General features: G+C 39.0%; 1 protein-coding gene across 2 annotated transcripts in view; it reads left to right on the plus strand.

The window, feature by feature from the left end:
- LOC134535927 (annexin B10) overlaps window positions 1–15,624 on the plus strand; it is a 99,884-nt gene that overhangs the window by 60,637 nt on the left and 23,623 nt on the right. For both annotated transcript variants that reach the window (XM_063375330.1, XM_063375321.1), the window contains exons 5-6: window positions 6,226–6,305; window positions 14,566–14,635. In XM_063375330.1, the coding sequence (XP_063231400.1) occupies window positions 6,226–6,305; window positions 14,566–14,635 (150 nt within the window). The remainder of the gene's footprint in view (window positions 1–6,225; window positions 6,306–14,565; window positions 14,636–15,624) is intronic.

Here is a 15,624-nt window from a genome sequence, read left to right on the forward strand (position 1 = left end):
TAAGGTGCGGAGGGGGGAGGGGGTGTTGTTTACAACGGTTGAGCACGTCTTAGTGATAAGGTCAACAGCTGTGAGACGAGGCCTGGAGCCCGCCTTGGGCCGCGTGGAGAAGAATACGCGACCGTCGGTCAAAGGGAAAACAGAATTTTAACTTAAATGAATTTAAGAATAAAGAAGGGGGTGCCAGTTTTAGGACTTACAACAATATGTCATACAATCTGAGTCTAAATAAACTCGAAAAACCATTTAGTTATATATTACATTATGTTTCAAATTTAAAATTGAAATTTCAAATTACAAATTAATATTATTATTTGGGTATGCATATAAACCAAACCACGTTAAATACTACCAACTTCCAACATAAAGCAGAAAATTGCTCTATGCTACCAACTTGTAGCAAAGATCAAACCACGCTAACTGCTACCATTTTTATAACGAACGCTGGGCTGCAGGTAAACACTCAAAAGTGAATAATTAAATTAAGGCCTTGGAAGCGTCAGCCCAGAAAACAAAACAATGACAACAATAATCACAGAGGTGCCCAGACGTCGTATAAAAGAATTTTATTTATAACCTCCTAGCAACTCTAGTAGGCTATGTGGATCGGGGATGAATACTAATGAAATAACAAGACTGGTGGTTTGATTTATATAAGTGCCCTTTTACTTAACTAATTTACTTTTGATTTTATCTTTTAATTACATTGGTATTAAAACATCTTGACTACAAAATGGAGGGAGCCCGGGGCAACAAAATACATATATAAGTAACACCATAATACCTCTGGAATTTAATACTGGTTTTAAGTTAGCTCGCAGGCTCAAAAAAAATTACATTGAGATTTGATTATGTCCTGTGTCCTAGCACCGGAGGTTTCGGTTGATTAACGTCCAGAAGAAATCATTTTTAGTAGAAACTCGGAGTTAAACTTGGAGTGGAGCTTGCAGCTTGCAGCTAATTTTGGAACTTGGAGCTCAACTTGGAGGCTGAATTTGGAGCTAAACTTGGAGGCTGAATTTGGAGCTAAACTTGGACCTCAACTTGGACCCCGCCTGCAACCAAAGTCCCAAATTACTTAGACTGGTTAACAGGCGGCTAAGCCTGGGCAAGACTATGCCCAGTGAAAGGCAAAAAAAAAGGGGGGGGGGGGGTAGGGATGACGACCACTTACCCAAAACAGCGGGGTGAAGTTCATGTCGGCTGCCTCCAGGAGCAGGGAAAGCAGCTCGCGGCACGGAAGTTCTCGATAATCATGGTTAGAGAAAATGAAATAAATTTAGATTAACAAAAAAACTATTGCGGGCAGCAAAATTTAAAACTAAGAAGATTTAGGCCTCTATGCCTTGACGTTGGCGACTACATGACGTAGTGTTTAGTCTTGGTCGAACAACAGAGATTGACTCCAGCGGATCGCGACGCGTGGTCCGCACAGACCAGATGCTGCCCGCCGAATCTTTAAGAAATGGCGTCGGGGCGCCTAATTAAAGTAAGCAACTGCCCCCAGCCAAAGAAGGGGGAGGGGGGGTGGTGATTGCCCGAAGGTGTCCGGAGATGCCCGAAGGTGCGAAGCAGACTGTAACCTGTTCGCTGCGCTCTCACGTGAGTCGTAGGCGAACTAAAATCGCAATCGCACTGCGACTGCTGCCAAGGTCGATTGTGACAAGCTGTCTCTTATGGGAGGGATGAGTATTGCACTCTGGTGGCCAAGACGAGAACCAGTCTGGAGGGTCACAGAAACGTCCTCTAGAGTGCAGTGGGCGCGCTCGCGACCAGCGCTCAGAGCAAGGTTAGGGATTTTTCCCGCCGCTAGACTTCGCTGAGGGCTCCGTTTGACAAGTGGGAATGTCCTCGGGGAGGCAATGTCCCCGCCTGGGTTCACTGGGGGTCAATGCTCCGGGTTGTAGTTCCCGTGAAGCCACCAGTGGGTGATGAGGGAAGGGGGGTTTAAATTTGCTAAGTCGCCTGGGAAAGGCGTCATGTGGACTGTCTCGAGGCGTCGCCGCTGGCTGTAACTTGGTCCAGAGGTGTGCTTGCAAAACCCTTACGTATGCTTGCCTCCGAGAAATGAAAGTTGCTAGCAGTGGGGTTGGGGGTAGCGTTCGCTAACGCGAAAGTTGTTCCGTTACATAGGGAAGGCATGACGCGAACCGCGGCCGGGATGCTGCGATCGCAAATCGTCAGCAAACAGTATCTGTTTGAAGCCTGCGAACAAGCGCAGGTGCACTGGGTTGCACAAGATTACGTCGGAGTGTACAGTAATGGAAACAAAATTTAATAAAATAAAAATTACAAATTTATTATTTGGTTTTCTTCTTAAAAAGATTAAAAATTAAATTTAAATTCGTACATTTGTGCCTGAAAGTGGCACTGAAACGGCACAAAATCGTGATGGCCCTGTCATGAGTATCAGGTTCTGGGGGCGGTTCCACCACTCGTGTTTTTCCTTAAACAGTCCTTAAGGTAGGGTGACGAGTCCCTATTTGCAAAACATTTTAAATAAAGAGGTTAAGGGTGAACGTTTCCACAAGAACATGTTTATTTCCGCAGTTTCAACTAACAGTTTATTCAACACATATAGCATGTCTCTACTTTCTGTCTTTATAATTACAATTTATAACATTCTATTACTAACACATAATTACTGATCCATAGTCATGCCTATCAGGGATACTGTCGTTAATAAATAAACCGTGCTGTCGGCCATTTCCTAGAGCTTATTCTTGACCTCACTTGTCTCGTGATTTGTTACCAACTGTTGCAGACTAATTTCTCCCAAGTTACGTGATGGTTTTAAATTAATTTATTATTCATAATGTCTACCGCGTGATTGTTGAAATGCGTAGTCTTAGTTTTTGAAATGAGAGAGAGAGAGATACCAACTATTACCAGCTACATGGGCATAAGACCGTTGTGCTGCTGTCTAGTGTTAAACCATCGTCGCATCGTGACTGGTCACTCACCAATCATCGTCTCGGCGGCGGAGTAGCGTGGCTTTCAACTGACTCTGTGACTCTAACTTCTCGAATAAAATTTCCCCGTATAAGAAGCCCGTCCTGACCCTGTTTGCGTGTGTTTGTTAATAACATAAACAGTTCCGTTTCGGCGCCGCTTCTGACGTCATTACACACTCCCCCTCCATCCCTATGCCTATGACCGAGTTTCGCTGCGCTGTGACCAAGGTCGCGCCAGCTGAGAGCGAGTGGCAACCCCCCGGTTTGTTTCCGCGGCCGTGTTATGCTATCGTTTGCAAACTTTCCCCAGCTCTCGCTTCACCTGTCCTTCAATTTTTCCTGCTGTGTTTGTCATTTCCTCATCGTGTCCCGCTGTTCCTAATCGTCTGGCTAGCTATTAAAAAACAAAAAAGCTTTCCCTGGTATCCTACAGTATTTTCGGCCGTTACAATATCCCCTCCACAACAGCGGTGTGTCCTCACGCCGATAGGTTTACTTTACAATTTACATTATTATACAATTATTTTACAAAACATTTTTTTTTTTCTTTTGGGTAAGGACATGCAGCTATTGGAGTATTACCTCTTTACGTAAATTTACTTATTGTAACTCTGCTAGGTTCAACTATGGTTCATTTATACACTTCCATATTCACGCCCTTGATCAGTCTTAATGTTTACAGGCTTTCATTTCCTCTTAGAGTTAAACTAAAACAATTTCACTTTTATACAATTTCCGGGTAGGCGTCTGTGTCTCGGGGTTCTGGTTTGGTTACTGCTCCCACATGGGTGTCTTTACATTATGCTGGACCAGTACTTCCAATTCCAATTAATACAGCCTCCCTGCTCTCTACGACAAACATATCTGGTTATATATTACTTTCTTACTTTGGTTTAAATAAGTCGGTGTGAGAGATAGTTTTCCATTTGAACTGACAAACAATTCGCCCCGTATTCTTATCCTCCCGTGCAAATTATTACTAAGTCTGGGATTTTAAGGATGGGTTGGGAAGAATCTTAACGTTTTTCACTCTTCACTGTTCACTGTGTAGCTAACAGTTCTTTTAACAGTTCATGAGTGTCTATCACTTGTGTATTTCACTGATGTCTTGTGCTTTCGGTTGATTCTTGACGCTCACTCGGCCGTAGTGTATGGCGCGTTGTGTCTTCCTACCAGCTGTCTCATCTTCTTCTGCTGCGGATTAGTGGTGTTTCTGGCATTTGCTTCATTGTAGGGCTCCAGTCCAGCTCTCCTTGTCCTGATGCTTGTGTTTCTTGAGGCACTGCGTGCTGCCTCGATTTCCAGGGCATGGACCAAGGCCTCGCAGCTCTTCTTGTGCCGGTGCAAACGATGAGTCTTCTGAACCTCCGCATCTCTGAGCCCGTCAATAAAAGCTATGGTGGCTAGCTGCTGGTGCTTCTGGGTAGGCGAGGTGCACGAGTCGCTCAGTGTCGGCTATGAATTCGTGGAGTGTTTCCGAAGATAATTTTTGATGTGTCTTCAGGGCTGTTCTATACACCTCGCCCATATGTCAGTCTCCGTACCTCAGCTCAAGGGCCTCTACTAATATCCCATAGTCTTTCCGGTCTGGAACTAGTATGGTCTGCAGCAGCTCTAGTGGAGATCCTCACAGGGCCAAGACGAGTGTCGTAGCCTTTTCTTCCTACTTTACTTCTGCAGCTGCCTCGAACTGTCTTTTTTTTTACACTGTCCACAAAGACTGACCATGGAAGGTGGGTGGGCATGAATTTTGTGTGGCCGCTGGAAGTGCCTTCCACCTAACATCCTCGGAGTTACTCGTCCAGTTTGCAGCAGCTGTAGCTACCTTAATCATCTGACTGCACTCCTCGGTCATAGCTTCTAGATGCCGTTCAGTTGCCTGTTCAAGTTGAAGTAACTGTTGTTCCTGTTGTGCAAGGTGCTTCTCCCAACTCTGCACTTTGCCTTCCAACTGGATGCTGGTTTCATCTATCTTCTTAATTTCTTCTTGGCAGTTCATTTCATTCTTCATTTCTTCTTGGCTATTATCAATTTTATTCTTCTTCTCTTCTTCGCCATTCTTAATTTCCTCTTGGTTACTCTTGATTTTATTATTAATTTCCTTCTGACCCTTCTTCATTTCCTCCTGACCCTTTTTAATTTACTAAACCCCTACTAAAAACTAACACTAATTTTACTAACTCAATACTCAAATAACTAAATTTGTAATAAAGTTTTACTTTTTTAGTTTAGTAAAAAAATATATATTATAATATATTAATTAGGGCTATCCCACTTCTGACACCAAAATGTTACGTATACAATGTGGGCAGAAAACTGGGTTTGTAAAGTACAGCCCAATTAATTGGTTCATTTTTATTTATTACTAATATCTTACCCATAAATTTAATCAATGCACTCAGTATCTCTGATCACAACAATTAGTCTTACACTAATCATTGAAATATTAACACTCTCCACTGGAGCTTGGCTCGACAGTGGCTCGCTCTTCTGTCCGCCTCCGTCCACTTACTTCGCACACTCACCCACACCGTGCCGCAGTACAGTCCCCAACTATCGCTTGTCACACCCGACTGGTTCGCCAGACCTTCACTCGCAAGTATCACCTCCTGATAGGTCCAGTTCATTCAGCAAGGGCCACTTGGTCTCTTCACCTCTTGCTGATCGCACGGGTATCGCCATTATCACTCCCTGAGGGGGAGAGACTCTTCGATGTTTGTTCGGAACTCTGGTGGAGGCCGATGTCACTGCTTTTATGCTCTTGGCAGACTTTCTGGAACCCACTGGTTGGAATTATTGTGTCACCTTGGGCTGACCCGATGCCTGAAAAGTCCAGAAAGGCGGAATTTATTCGCGCCACTCCGCACGGCGGCCTTGGGATGCCCGCAAAATTCCCAGGCCACTGAAAGGGTTATTGATAATGGCCTGAAGTGGGACGGTGTGAGGAGTTCGTAAGAGGGTTGGGAGGTAGTAAGGACCCTTGTAATCCGGCCAGGCACGCATGGCATGCCTTAAGTCAGTGGCCGGTGCAGGTCTACCAGCCAGCTCCAAACCTGACGTGCATCGCGGTCCTGTCTGTGTTCGTAACAAACAGTATTATTACTTTCACCAAGAGAATATTTTATTAAAGTATAAATTATGTTTCTTTTTTTTAATACCATGTGTTTTTGCAACTGTATAATCATGATTTTTTTGTTATATAGCCTCTTGTTATTTTTTTCCATATTTTCAAGACCTTATTTTTCTGTGTGTTCTTTTTTTTATGTTGCAGTGTTTGACCGGCCACTGGCCGAACACATGTGTAGTGAGACTTCCGGAGATTTTCGTAGGCTGCTTACGCTCATTGTTACTGTGAGTACACATTTTATTTATCATTGTACATTTTATTAGTTACTGCGGTAGAGAAAACACCCTTCAATCATAATTTCCACAATCATAATCTCCCATGCATAGAAATTATTGTCAAGAAAAATTTTCCGCAACACTAAATAGCACCAAAACAGAACTCATACACGTGTTAGCGTAGTGATGTGTGTATTTGTGTAGGTATATAGCTAGTCCTGGACATCACATCTGGGTGATTATTTTATTTCACTGATTATGTTAATAAATAAAAAACTAAAGTTATCAATTTTTATTTTTTAGTGACACTGTTAAGAGCAGTTAACCTATTAACTTAAAAAACAAAATGTCTTTTTTTTTAACCCCGAAAATACTTTTGCAGTATTGTAGTGACCATATGAAAACGTAAATTCTTTTTTTTTTTTTTGTTGCACTAGTTTCTCTGTTGCCCACTAGATATTACTATATACTCAAATAATTGTTCTCTAGTTTACTAGTGTTACGCTAGGTAGCATCATGCTGAAATATATTATTTACAACGCATCAATATGTGCTCATTTTTACTGATATTTTTTGTGATTTGCAAGTCATTGAGCTTACCTTTGGTTGTTCCTCATATGCACTGGTAAAAGGAATAGTTATGATGAATATGGGGACCTCCCTCAATCCACACAGGTTGTTATGACACTTATGAAACCACTTTTAAACAGAGGCTTTTGCCTAACTATTGACAACTAGAGCAGTTTTTTGCGACGGTTAATCTACTTGCTGCACAACGAACAGACACTGTACGACAATCGAGAAATTTCATGCCTCCATCATTTTGCAATAGAAAATTGAAGAAAGGGGTAGCTGTTCTTTTTCCAAAGAGGAAAGGTTATGGCAATAAAATTGTAAGACAATAAACATAAAGATGTATGCATGTTGACTATGCACAATGCCCAGATGACCACTTTATACAAGAGAAACGCTGAAAAAGTCAAACCGTAAGCAGTAGTTGCTTATAAAAAATTATGGGTGGAGTAGACAACCCTATTCCATGCAAAAGAGGCAAAAAATATTTCTTTCATTTAGTAGAGTTATTAATGTGAAATGCATTTTTTCTCAACAAAAAAGATGGGCAAATAAGGAGGTAAGTGCTCTTGATTTTGGCATTGAAGTAGTTAATGTGATGATAGAAAAAGGTACTAGATCTGTAAATTCTCCAAAAGCACCTGAACGTCCTTCTTCATGCACTACCAGTTTGCGACTGACTGGACGGCATTTTCCATCTTTGTTACCACCCACACCCAAGAAGCAGCACCCCTCAAGAATCTGTGGCATCTGTAGTTGTGTACAAGACTTTACAGGAAAAAGGTCAGGTATTTCTGTGAGGACTGTGATTTTGCACTATGATGTTCTATGATTCAAGGCCTACCACACATTATCAAACATCTTAAGTCACAGAGAAACTATTTCAGTGGAAGAAGTTAAACAGATTATGTGATATTCTTTAATCTGTGGAAATTTCATATTCATTACTTAAAAAATAATTGTTACATTACAATAAAACTACGCATATTGCATTGTTGTGTGTGGTTATTTACGATTTGATCGTCTGATGTATTTAGTTACTTTATATTCTAGGAGACTAAATTATTTCAATACTGTAATATTGGTTTAAAAAAATAATGTGTGACTTTGGCATGAAGTGATCCAAAAAAAATTTATTTGCGGTGAAAGGAGAACTGTTTAAAATATTTTTATGATAAGGCTTTTTTTATTTACCTTACTTTAAATGGGTGTTGAAATTTATAAATATGCCCAGCATGTGATAAAGAAAAAAAATTAATCTACTGACTATATTCATGAATTCTTATACTATTGCAAGACCACTTTCGAAGTAAAGTTTTAACCTCAAAAAGTTATATTCCATGGATCTTAAATTATTCTCGACATACAACAAATTTCTTCCAGTGTTGTTATGTATGTGCAATCTAGACCAATTTTGACCTAGCCGGAAGTTTGGATTGTAACATTTTTGGGTTGGCCAACCTTTTGTTGTTGTGAAATTAACACTGCATATTTTTGACATGGTTAATGGTTACTAAAGTAAACCATCTAGACTGAAATAAAATTAAGTAATCTTCAGGTATCTAATATTATACATTCACATTTCATTTCTAAATAGCAATTTTGTAAAGTTTATATTAAAATAGAAGTTCATTAAGTGTTAGAATTATTTCCGTGAAATGACTGAATAAAGAGGGCAAAACTTTAAGTTCATGTGCCATATGTAAAAAAAATTTATCATGGGATGTGACATCCGCAAAAGCAATTAATTGTTGTATAGATATTATTTTCTTCAAATAGACATGATTGTTACAGTTTTTAAACTCGTGGTACACTGTGTCAAATTTCTGTTATGATTTTGGCTTTATTATTTATTGATGGACTCAAGAAAACTTATGAAAGTTATTACCAGGGTGCCAGTGAAATGTAAGGAAATATCACAACATGGATGGGGAATCGAACCGAAGAATCTCATAGTTGTAAAAGTCTCTATAATATATTTACAACTTCACAATGGACATATATAATGAACTATAGTACACTGGTGAGTGTTGCAATAATTCTCCACACCTAGTTAATGCCAACTGTCTATTCCAGTAAGTTACTCGAACAATATTCCGTTGGACGAATGCTGGTGTTGGTCAAAGTCTTCCAATCACTGACAACTACCTTTTTCAAGCATAGATCCAAATTAAACTTTCCAGTTGACTTTCCCTCAGACATTTATTAATCTTCCATAATTAAATAAGTATTGGGTCTGGTAAATAAATAATACTTCCTGGAATTTCTGCTATTACAAATGAGCATAGCTGACAGTAAAATGTCTCAACTATAGTGAGTTACACATACCAATTTTCTCATGAAAGTAAGCAACATACTAAATTTTCTAAAAAGATAAAATTTTAATATGCACTTATAGAAACAGTCTTTTGTCCATTCAGAATGTAATAAACCAAACTTGTAAAGACAAAAGAATGTAAATGAAATAAACAAATTGCCATCTTAGACAAAAGAAATGGTATTTGTGCAAGGAGGACTGCAATACAATGTCTGCCAACAAATTTCTCCACAACAGCTTGGAAATTTATGCCTTCTATTACAAAATGTTCAGAATATTTACAGTTTGTTTTCACATGTCTTCCTCTTACCATCTCAGCTATAGAAACCATTCTTAAATTTAAGTAAAATATATGTGATATTCATGCCAGTTATATATTCTCTGCATAGTTTGTGAGTAAATTAACGGACAATGTAGCCTAGGCCTACATACTTTTTTAACATTAGCATATCAATATATCATACTTTATTAACAGTGCAGGCCTACTTACTACTACCACAAAACTGTTGTTCCTCTTCAGTTTTCTGCTTTGGGAATGAATAAAACACAATATCTGATTATGTACATCTTTAAGCATTAAGCATTACAGCACTCAACCACATAGCAATTTACGTTACTATTCTGCTTTTTATAACCATCCATATTGCTGATCGTTTTGACGATTTCCCTTGAAGGCTGGCCTCTAAGCACTTTGCAATCAAACTTGAGTGTTTGTTTTTCTGTCTACTCTGTACCACCACGTAACAAACACTAATTAATTAGTTATTCTTTATGCACTTCCATCACCTCATAATACTTTGGGACACAAACAACACTGCACATCCAACCAAACTTAACCATCGTGCGCTGATTGATGGCACGACCAAGCAATTCCTCTTCCCAATATGGTGATCATAATATCCACTCAGTTACTTTCTTAAAGACAGAAAGAAAAAAAAATAAGTTTTTTTTTTCTGTATGGGGCAGTTAGCTGTCATATCTCTCTCTCTTTCTCTCTCTCTCTCTTTCTCTTTCTCTCTCTCTCTCTCTCTCTCTCTCAGTTGTTTTTTATCTGTCATGTGTGACATGGTTTTTGCTGTTTTAGTAACAATTTAATGATAATAATTGGTTATTTTAGTATTTTTCTTTCCTGGGTTCTGGCATACATTATCGTAAATAACCACTTGTTAAATAACTGTGCCGTTTTTCCTTTTCATGCAACTTAGGCTTATAACAAGGTAAAATAACGTTGACTTAATTAACAAACTTCTTAACTCCAGTATTATCAATTTTTTACATTTTTGCATTAAGTTCCTCACATTTATTTACTGCATATCGTGTTCAAGTATTATAACAGAGAAATTTTTCTATGAAACACAATTCCCATTTCAGCAAACCTCTTAACAATTGTAAAAGGGTCATGTTATTCTCCGTTCACTCTTACCTGAGTTTTGGAATAAACAAAGCCTCTTGTAAACAAACTGACGTCAGCTGGGGCTTCAACCCCTGAGCCTGATCATCCTCCATTCCCTTTCTCACGCCTTTCCTACCCAGCATTTGTACCGTGACGTACGTAGTCGTGTGAGCATTTGAATTGCGCGCCACGATCTACCGCAAGAGGGCGCTTAGCTGCAGTGCGCCGCACCCCTATATGTATTTAATAATATTGTAACCTTTTCTTTTCGCCCCTAAAATAGTGTCACGACGAGTCAGTAGTGAGTGTCTTTTGTTTTATTAATATAATATTTTTTGTAATAAAGTACGTGCAAGCACGGCCAAAGAAGCTCCCTAGTGGGCGACAACGGAACTAACATATAACATTATTCAAACTAATTTACCACATAAGTAATTATTACAGATGGTCTGGTCGTGGATGGGTGTATGTTAATTTTATAAAGAGTTCATGTTATTTTCTATAATAACCCGGGGCACGCAATAGCTAAGATGTTAACGGTAATTCTGTTGGGCGCGAAGGGCGCCATGTTTCCTGCCACAAGCCTTGTCTCCCCCCAGTCTCCTTCTACAGCCATTCGAGAGCAGACGTCTCTGCAGACACCCCGAGGACATCACTGTTGTCTCACCGATAAGTAGTTCTGTTAATTGTAATAATTCAAATCGTTTTCTTTGCTATCCTCGGGGCCTCTCTTGGTCGGTGGGGCTGTGTAATTATTAATTTTTATACTCTCAGGAGTTTTTCACCACCTGTGTTTTACGTAAAAGTTTGAGGCAGCCACGTGTATGGTCCGCCTCCTCAACTTAAACCGATTCGTGCCTCGGGCGTTTTTAACAGTGTAAAGGAAGGATTGTATGAGGACGTGTAACGTATCAATAAAAATACAGCTTAATTAAGTCATGTGTCTTTGTGTTCGGGGGGGCCACGTGGGTCCTTAACCCAGTCAGCGGCATGTGGGACGCCCTAAGAGCCCACTGCGGTTAGGTAGAAACGTGCCCGACGCTGAGAGCGGACTCGGTTAGGAACAGGTGTTGAATTCAATATCAGGAGGGCTAATATCTCGCCTCACACGGGCAACGTAACATCCTGAGTAAGAGCCTCTAGCCAGGTCCACGTGCCCACTCACGTAGTGGCGCCCACTATTAACGTAACTAGTCCAAAACGCAACACCGTTACACCCTCAAAACATTTTCATTGGCTACCGGCCGCCGCGCACATTATTCGTGCGCAAGAAATAGTCCCTTGGTTATGTACCATTTGAAAGTATTTTTACACTGCCTTTTTTATAACAATTGTTTTTATATATCATTATTGCATTTCACCATTAATATCCAATACAGTTTAATGTGTCAGCAAGTATTTACTTACAATTATGTTAGCAGATGCCGTGTGTACAGTGTACAGTTGATGCCCGGCGCAACAGTTGTATTTCGGATTCGCGCGCGCACGGTTTGTTATGGCTGACGCTGGACCGAGTTATATAAAGCACAGAACGGGAAAGCCTTTGAAAAGTGCACAGAAAACTATTGTGTTGAATGTTTTTAAAACATTTTCAGACAATTTTCCGGATTGTCATGTGAACGATATAGCGAGTTTAACTGCGGAATTTACGGGTGTTTCGAAGAGCAGTGTGCTTCGTGCAAGGAAAGAATTACAGGAGACACTGACATTAACAACTCCCGGGAAGGAAAGGAAACGTGAGTATCCTGTTATCAAAACTTTTGATGATTTTGTGAAGACGGCTATTAGGCGTAAAGTGCATAGTATTTTCCTTCGCAAATGAACCACCTACGCTGAACAAAGTGCTATGGTGTGTTAACGATGACCCTGAACTTCCTAATTTCAGACGAACAACATGTTATAAACTGTTAAAACTTATCTGTTTTCAGTACGTAAAGAGAAACAAAACAAATGTCGTAATTGATAGGGACGACATTTCATTATGGCGAAGAAATTATTTAAGCAAAATCCGTGGTTACAGACAACAAGGACGCAAAATATACTATTTAGATGAAACGTGGGTGAATGAAGGGCATGCTACAAACAAGTCTTGGAAAGACTCAGGACTGTCTACAGGACTAAAAAATCCAACAGGTAAGGGGCAGCGCCTTATATTGCTTCATATTGGTAGCGACAGTGGTTTTGTGGAAAACGGTTAGTTAATTTTTCAGTCAAAGAAATCCGGCGATTATCATGAAGAGATGAATGGTGACGTTTTCCGGGATTGGTTTGAAAAAACATTGCCAAAATTAGAACAGAACAGTGTTGTTGTTAGGATGGACAATGCGTTCTATCACATTGTAAAGTGTGATCGTGTGCCAAATCATTCGTGGAGAAAAAATATCAAGTGGTTACAGTCAAAAAATATATCCTTCAGTGCAACATATGTGATTGACAACATTGCCGAGAAAGCGGGGTACACTGTACTTAGGCTACCGCCGTATCATTGCAACTTGAATCCAATCAAACTCGTGTGGAGTCAGATTAAAGGTTACGTGGTACGTAATAACAGAACATTCAAGCTAAGCGAGGTACCTGATTTGGTAGCCACAGCTTTGTCTCAGATTACTCCAGAGAAGTGGAACGACTGTATTCGGCACATAATGAAAGAAGAGGAAAGAATGTGGGAATTGGATGGTATCAGTGATATTGTCGTTGACAGTGTTATAGTTCATCTCGGTGACAGTGACGACAGTAGTGACGAAGATAGTGGTGGTAGGTCTGATTCAAGTCTGGAAGGGATAGCATCACTGCCAGATAGTGATTAGGTGAGTACCAAATCGTAACACTATCATATTGTTGTCTTACGTTAGGTGCTATTTTATCGATTATTCAAAAAATAAACATTGTTTGCTTTTGTGTCCTAAACGGTAACGGCACCATTTTCCTGTTATATTACTTCTCCGTTATTTTATTAGCACCGACTGTACTGAAGTGTGTGTGTTGCAACTAGTGCTTGGCGCGCAAGATGAATTCAGCCTATCACTTGCTGACGCGGCGCAGTGATACGACGGTGTTTGTTTATTTCAAAACTCAGCTAAGAGTGAACGGAGAATAGTATTATTATTTCAGTAAGCAGTCATATATGTGTTTTATTACTTTAGTATTTTTAATATTCTCCTCAGTAAAATGAAAAACTAGGTAGCTAAGAGGTAGCAACATGATACAATTCATACTTGGAATGGTGTGTCAAGGTTTAGTTCCTTCCTTCTCTCTGCTGTAAAATTTGCACTCAGGGAGTTAAAAGGTTTGCTAATTAGACTGATGATAAGTTGAAGTAAGCCCTAATAGTTGTATGATTTTTCTGTGGTTTATGTCTTTTGTCCAGTTGTTTAATATAAACTGTGAAATTGATTCCACCACAATTGTAGTTTGTTTTATTTTTTCTTTTCTTTGGCAATTTTTTATTGTGCATGTAGCTTAATGCAGTTTTACAAAAAAAATCATTCTTATATTGTATTGCATTCTCAGGTTTCTTGTGGTAGACTGTAGGTCTGTTAGACCTGCCACTTGCAAATGCATAGACCATTGGCCATTTTTAAACCACTGTTAAAAAAATGATTTTTAGTTACCTTTCTCTCTTAAGATGTAACGTCTTTCAAGATCAGAATTGTTATCTCTAAAGTTGAAAAAAATAAATATGAAAAATTACTAAAAAAAATTATTACAAAATTGAAAATTCAAAATGTAAAAAAATGTAGGGCTTGAAATTTTATTTGAATGTAACTGTGTGTATGTGTTTTTATTTATTTATTTATTTTTATGAACATGTACGTATGTAGCCTCTTAACTCAATTCAACTTTTGAACCTCAAAGTGTGTAACCTATATTACGTACTGAACAGATTTGATAAAGAAGTATAATGAAATATTTTATTATGATTGAATTAATTCTAAGTAATTTTATACAGTAGTATTAAAATGCTGTAATGTTTTGTTTATTTTAAGGGAGTGAGAAATGATGGCTCTGTGGATCCAGGCAAGGCACGAGAACAAGCAGAGCAGCTACATGCGTCAGGTGTGCAGAGTTGTTACATTTCTACTTATTTTTAACTAGCTAATGCCATGCATTCGTTTCTATGTCTCTTTCAATTTTTTTTTAAATTTGTTTGAAGTAGGTCACATATACAAAGCATCTCTATATATGTGTGTATAAACTTCCACTATATTTCTCTCTATGTGTGTGTGTGTGTCTGTATCTGTATCTTCCTATCTTTATTTTTACAAAACAGAAGTAAAACACACAAACATTCATTTATTTATATTTATAAATATATCTATATATTTAAACTTCTATATATATTTTTATCTATCTTTTTACCTGTCACAGGTGTGACATAGGTATATGAAAAAACTCACTTATTCAAAAGCAACATTTTGTCAAAATTTCAAAGTAATCGGTGAAGAACTTTTGGAGTTTTAAGATTTTGAACAAATGAACATTTAAATTTGTATTTATATAGATAGTGCTTTGGAGTCTTAGTTCACCTTTGCAGTTCAGTTTTACTTGTTATTAATTTCAAGAATACTTCACAAGTTTTTCTCGTTATTTCCAGGTGAATTACATTTTTCAGTTATGTTTTGTTTGGTTCTTAGTTCAGTATTGTGTGTTTAATTTTTAATGCAGAGCGAAGTGGAATGAAGCTAAAAAATTTAAACTCTTAATTGGTAGGATTCTGGGTTCAAAACCTGGAACATCCATAGTGGGGGGTGTGTGTGTGTGTGTGTGTGTGTGTGTGTGTGTGTGTGTGTGTGTGTGTGTGTGTGTGTGTGTGTGTGTGTGTGTGTGTGTGTGTGTGTGTGTGTGTGTGTGTGTGTGTGTGTGTGTGTGTGTGTGTGTGTGTGTGTGTGTGTGTGTGTGTGTGTGTGTGTGTGTGTGTGTGTGTGTGTGTGTGTGTGTGTGTGTGTGTGTGTGTGTGTGTGTGTGTGTGTGTGTGTGTGTGTGTGTGTGTGTGTGTGTGTGTGTGTGTGTGTGTGTGTGTGTGTGTGTGTGTGTGTGTGTGTGTG

Source organism: Bacillus rossius, chromosome 1 (genome assembly GCF_032445375.1).
Source record: "Bacillus rossius redtenbacheri isolate Brsri chromosome 1, Brsri_v3, whole genome shotgun sequence".
In the NCBI taxonomy this organism is placed as follows: domain Eukaryota; kingdom Metazoa; phylum Arthropoda; class Insecta; order Phasmatodea; family Bacillidae; genus Bacillus; species Bacillus rossius.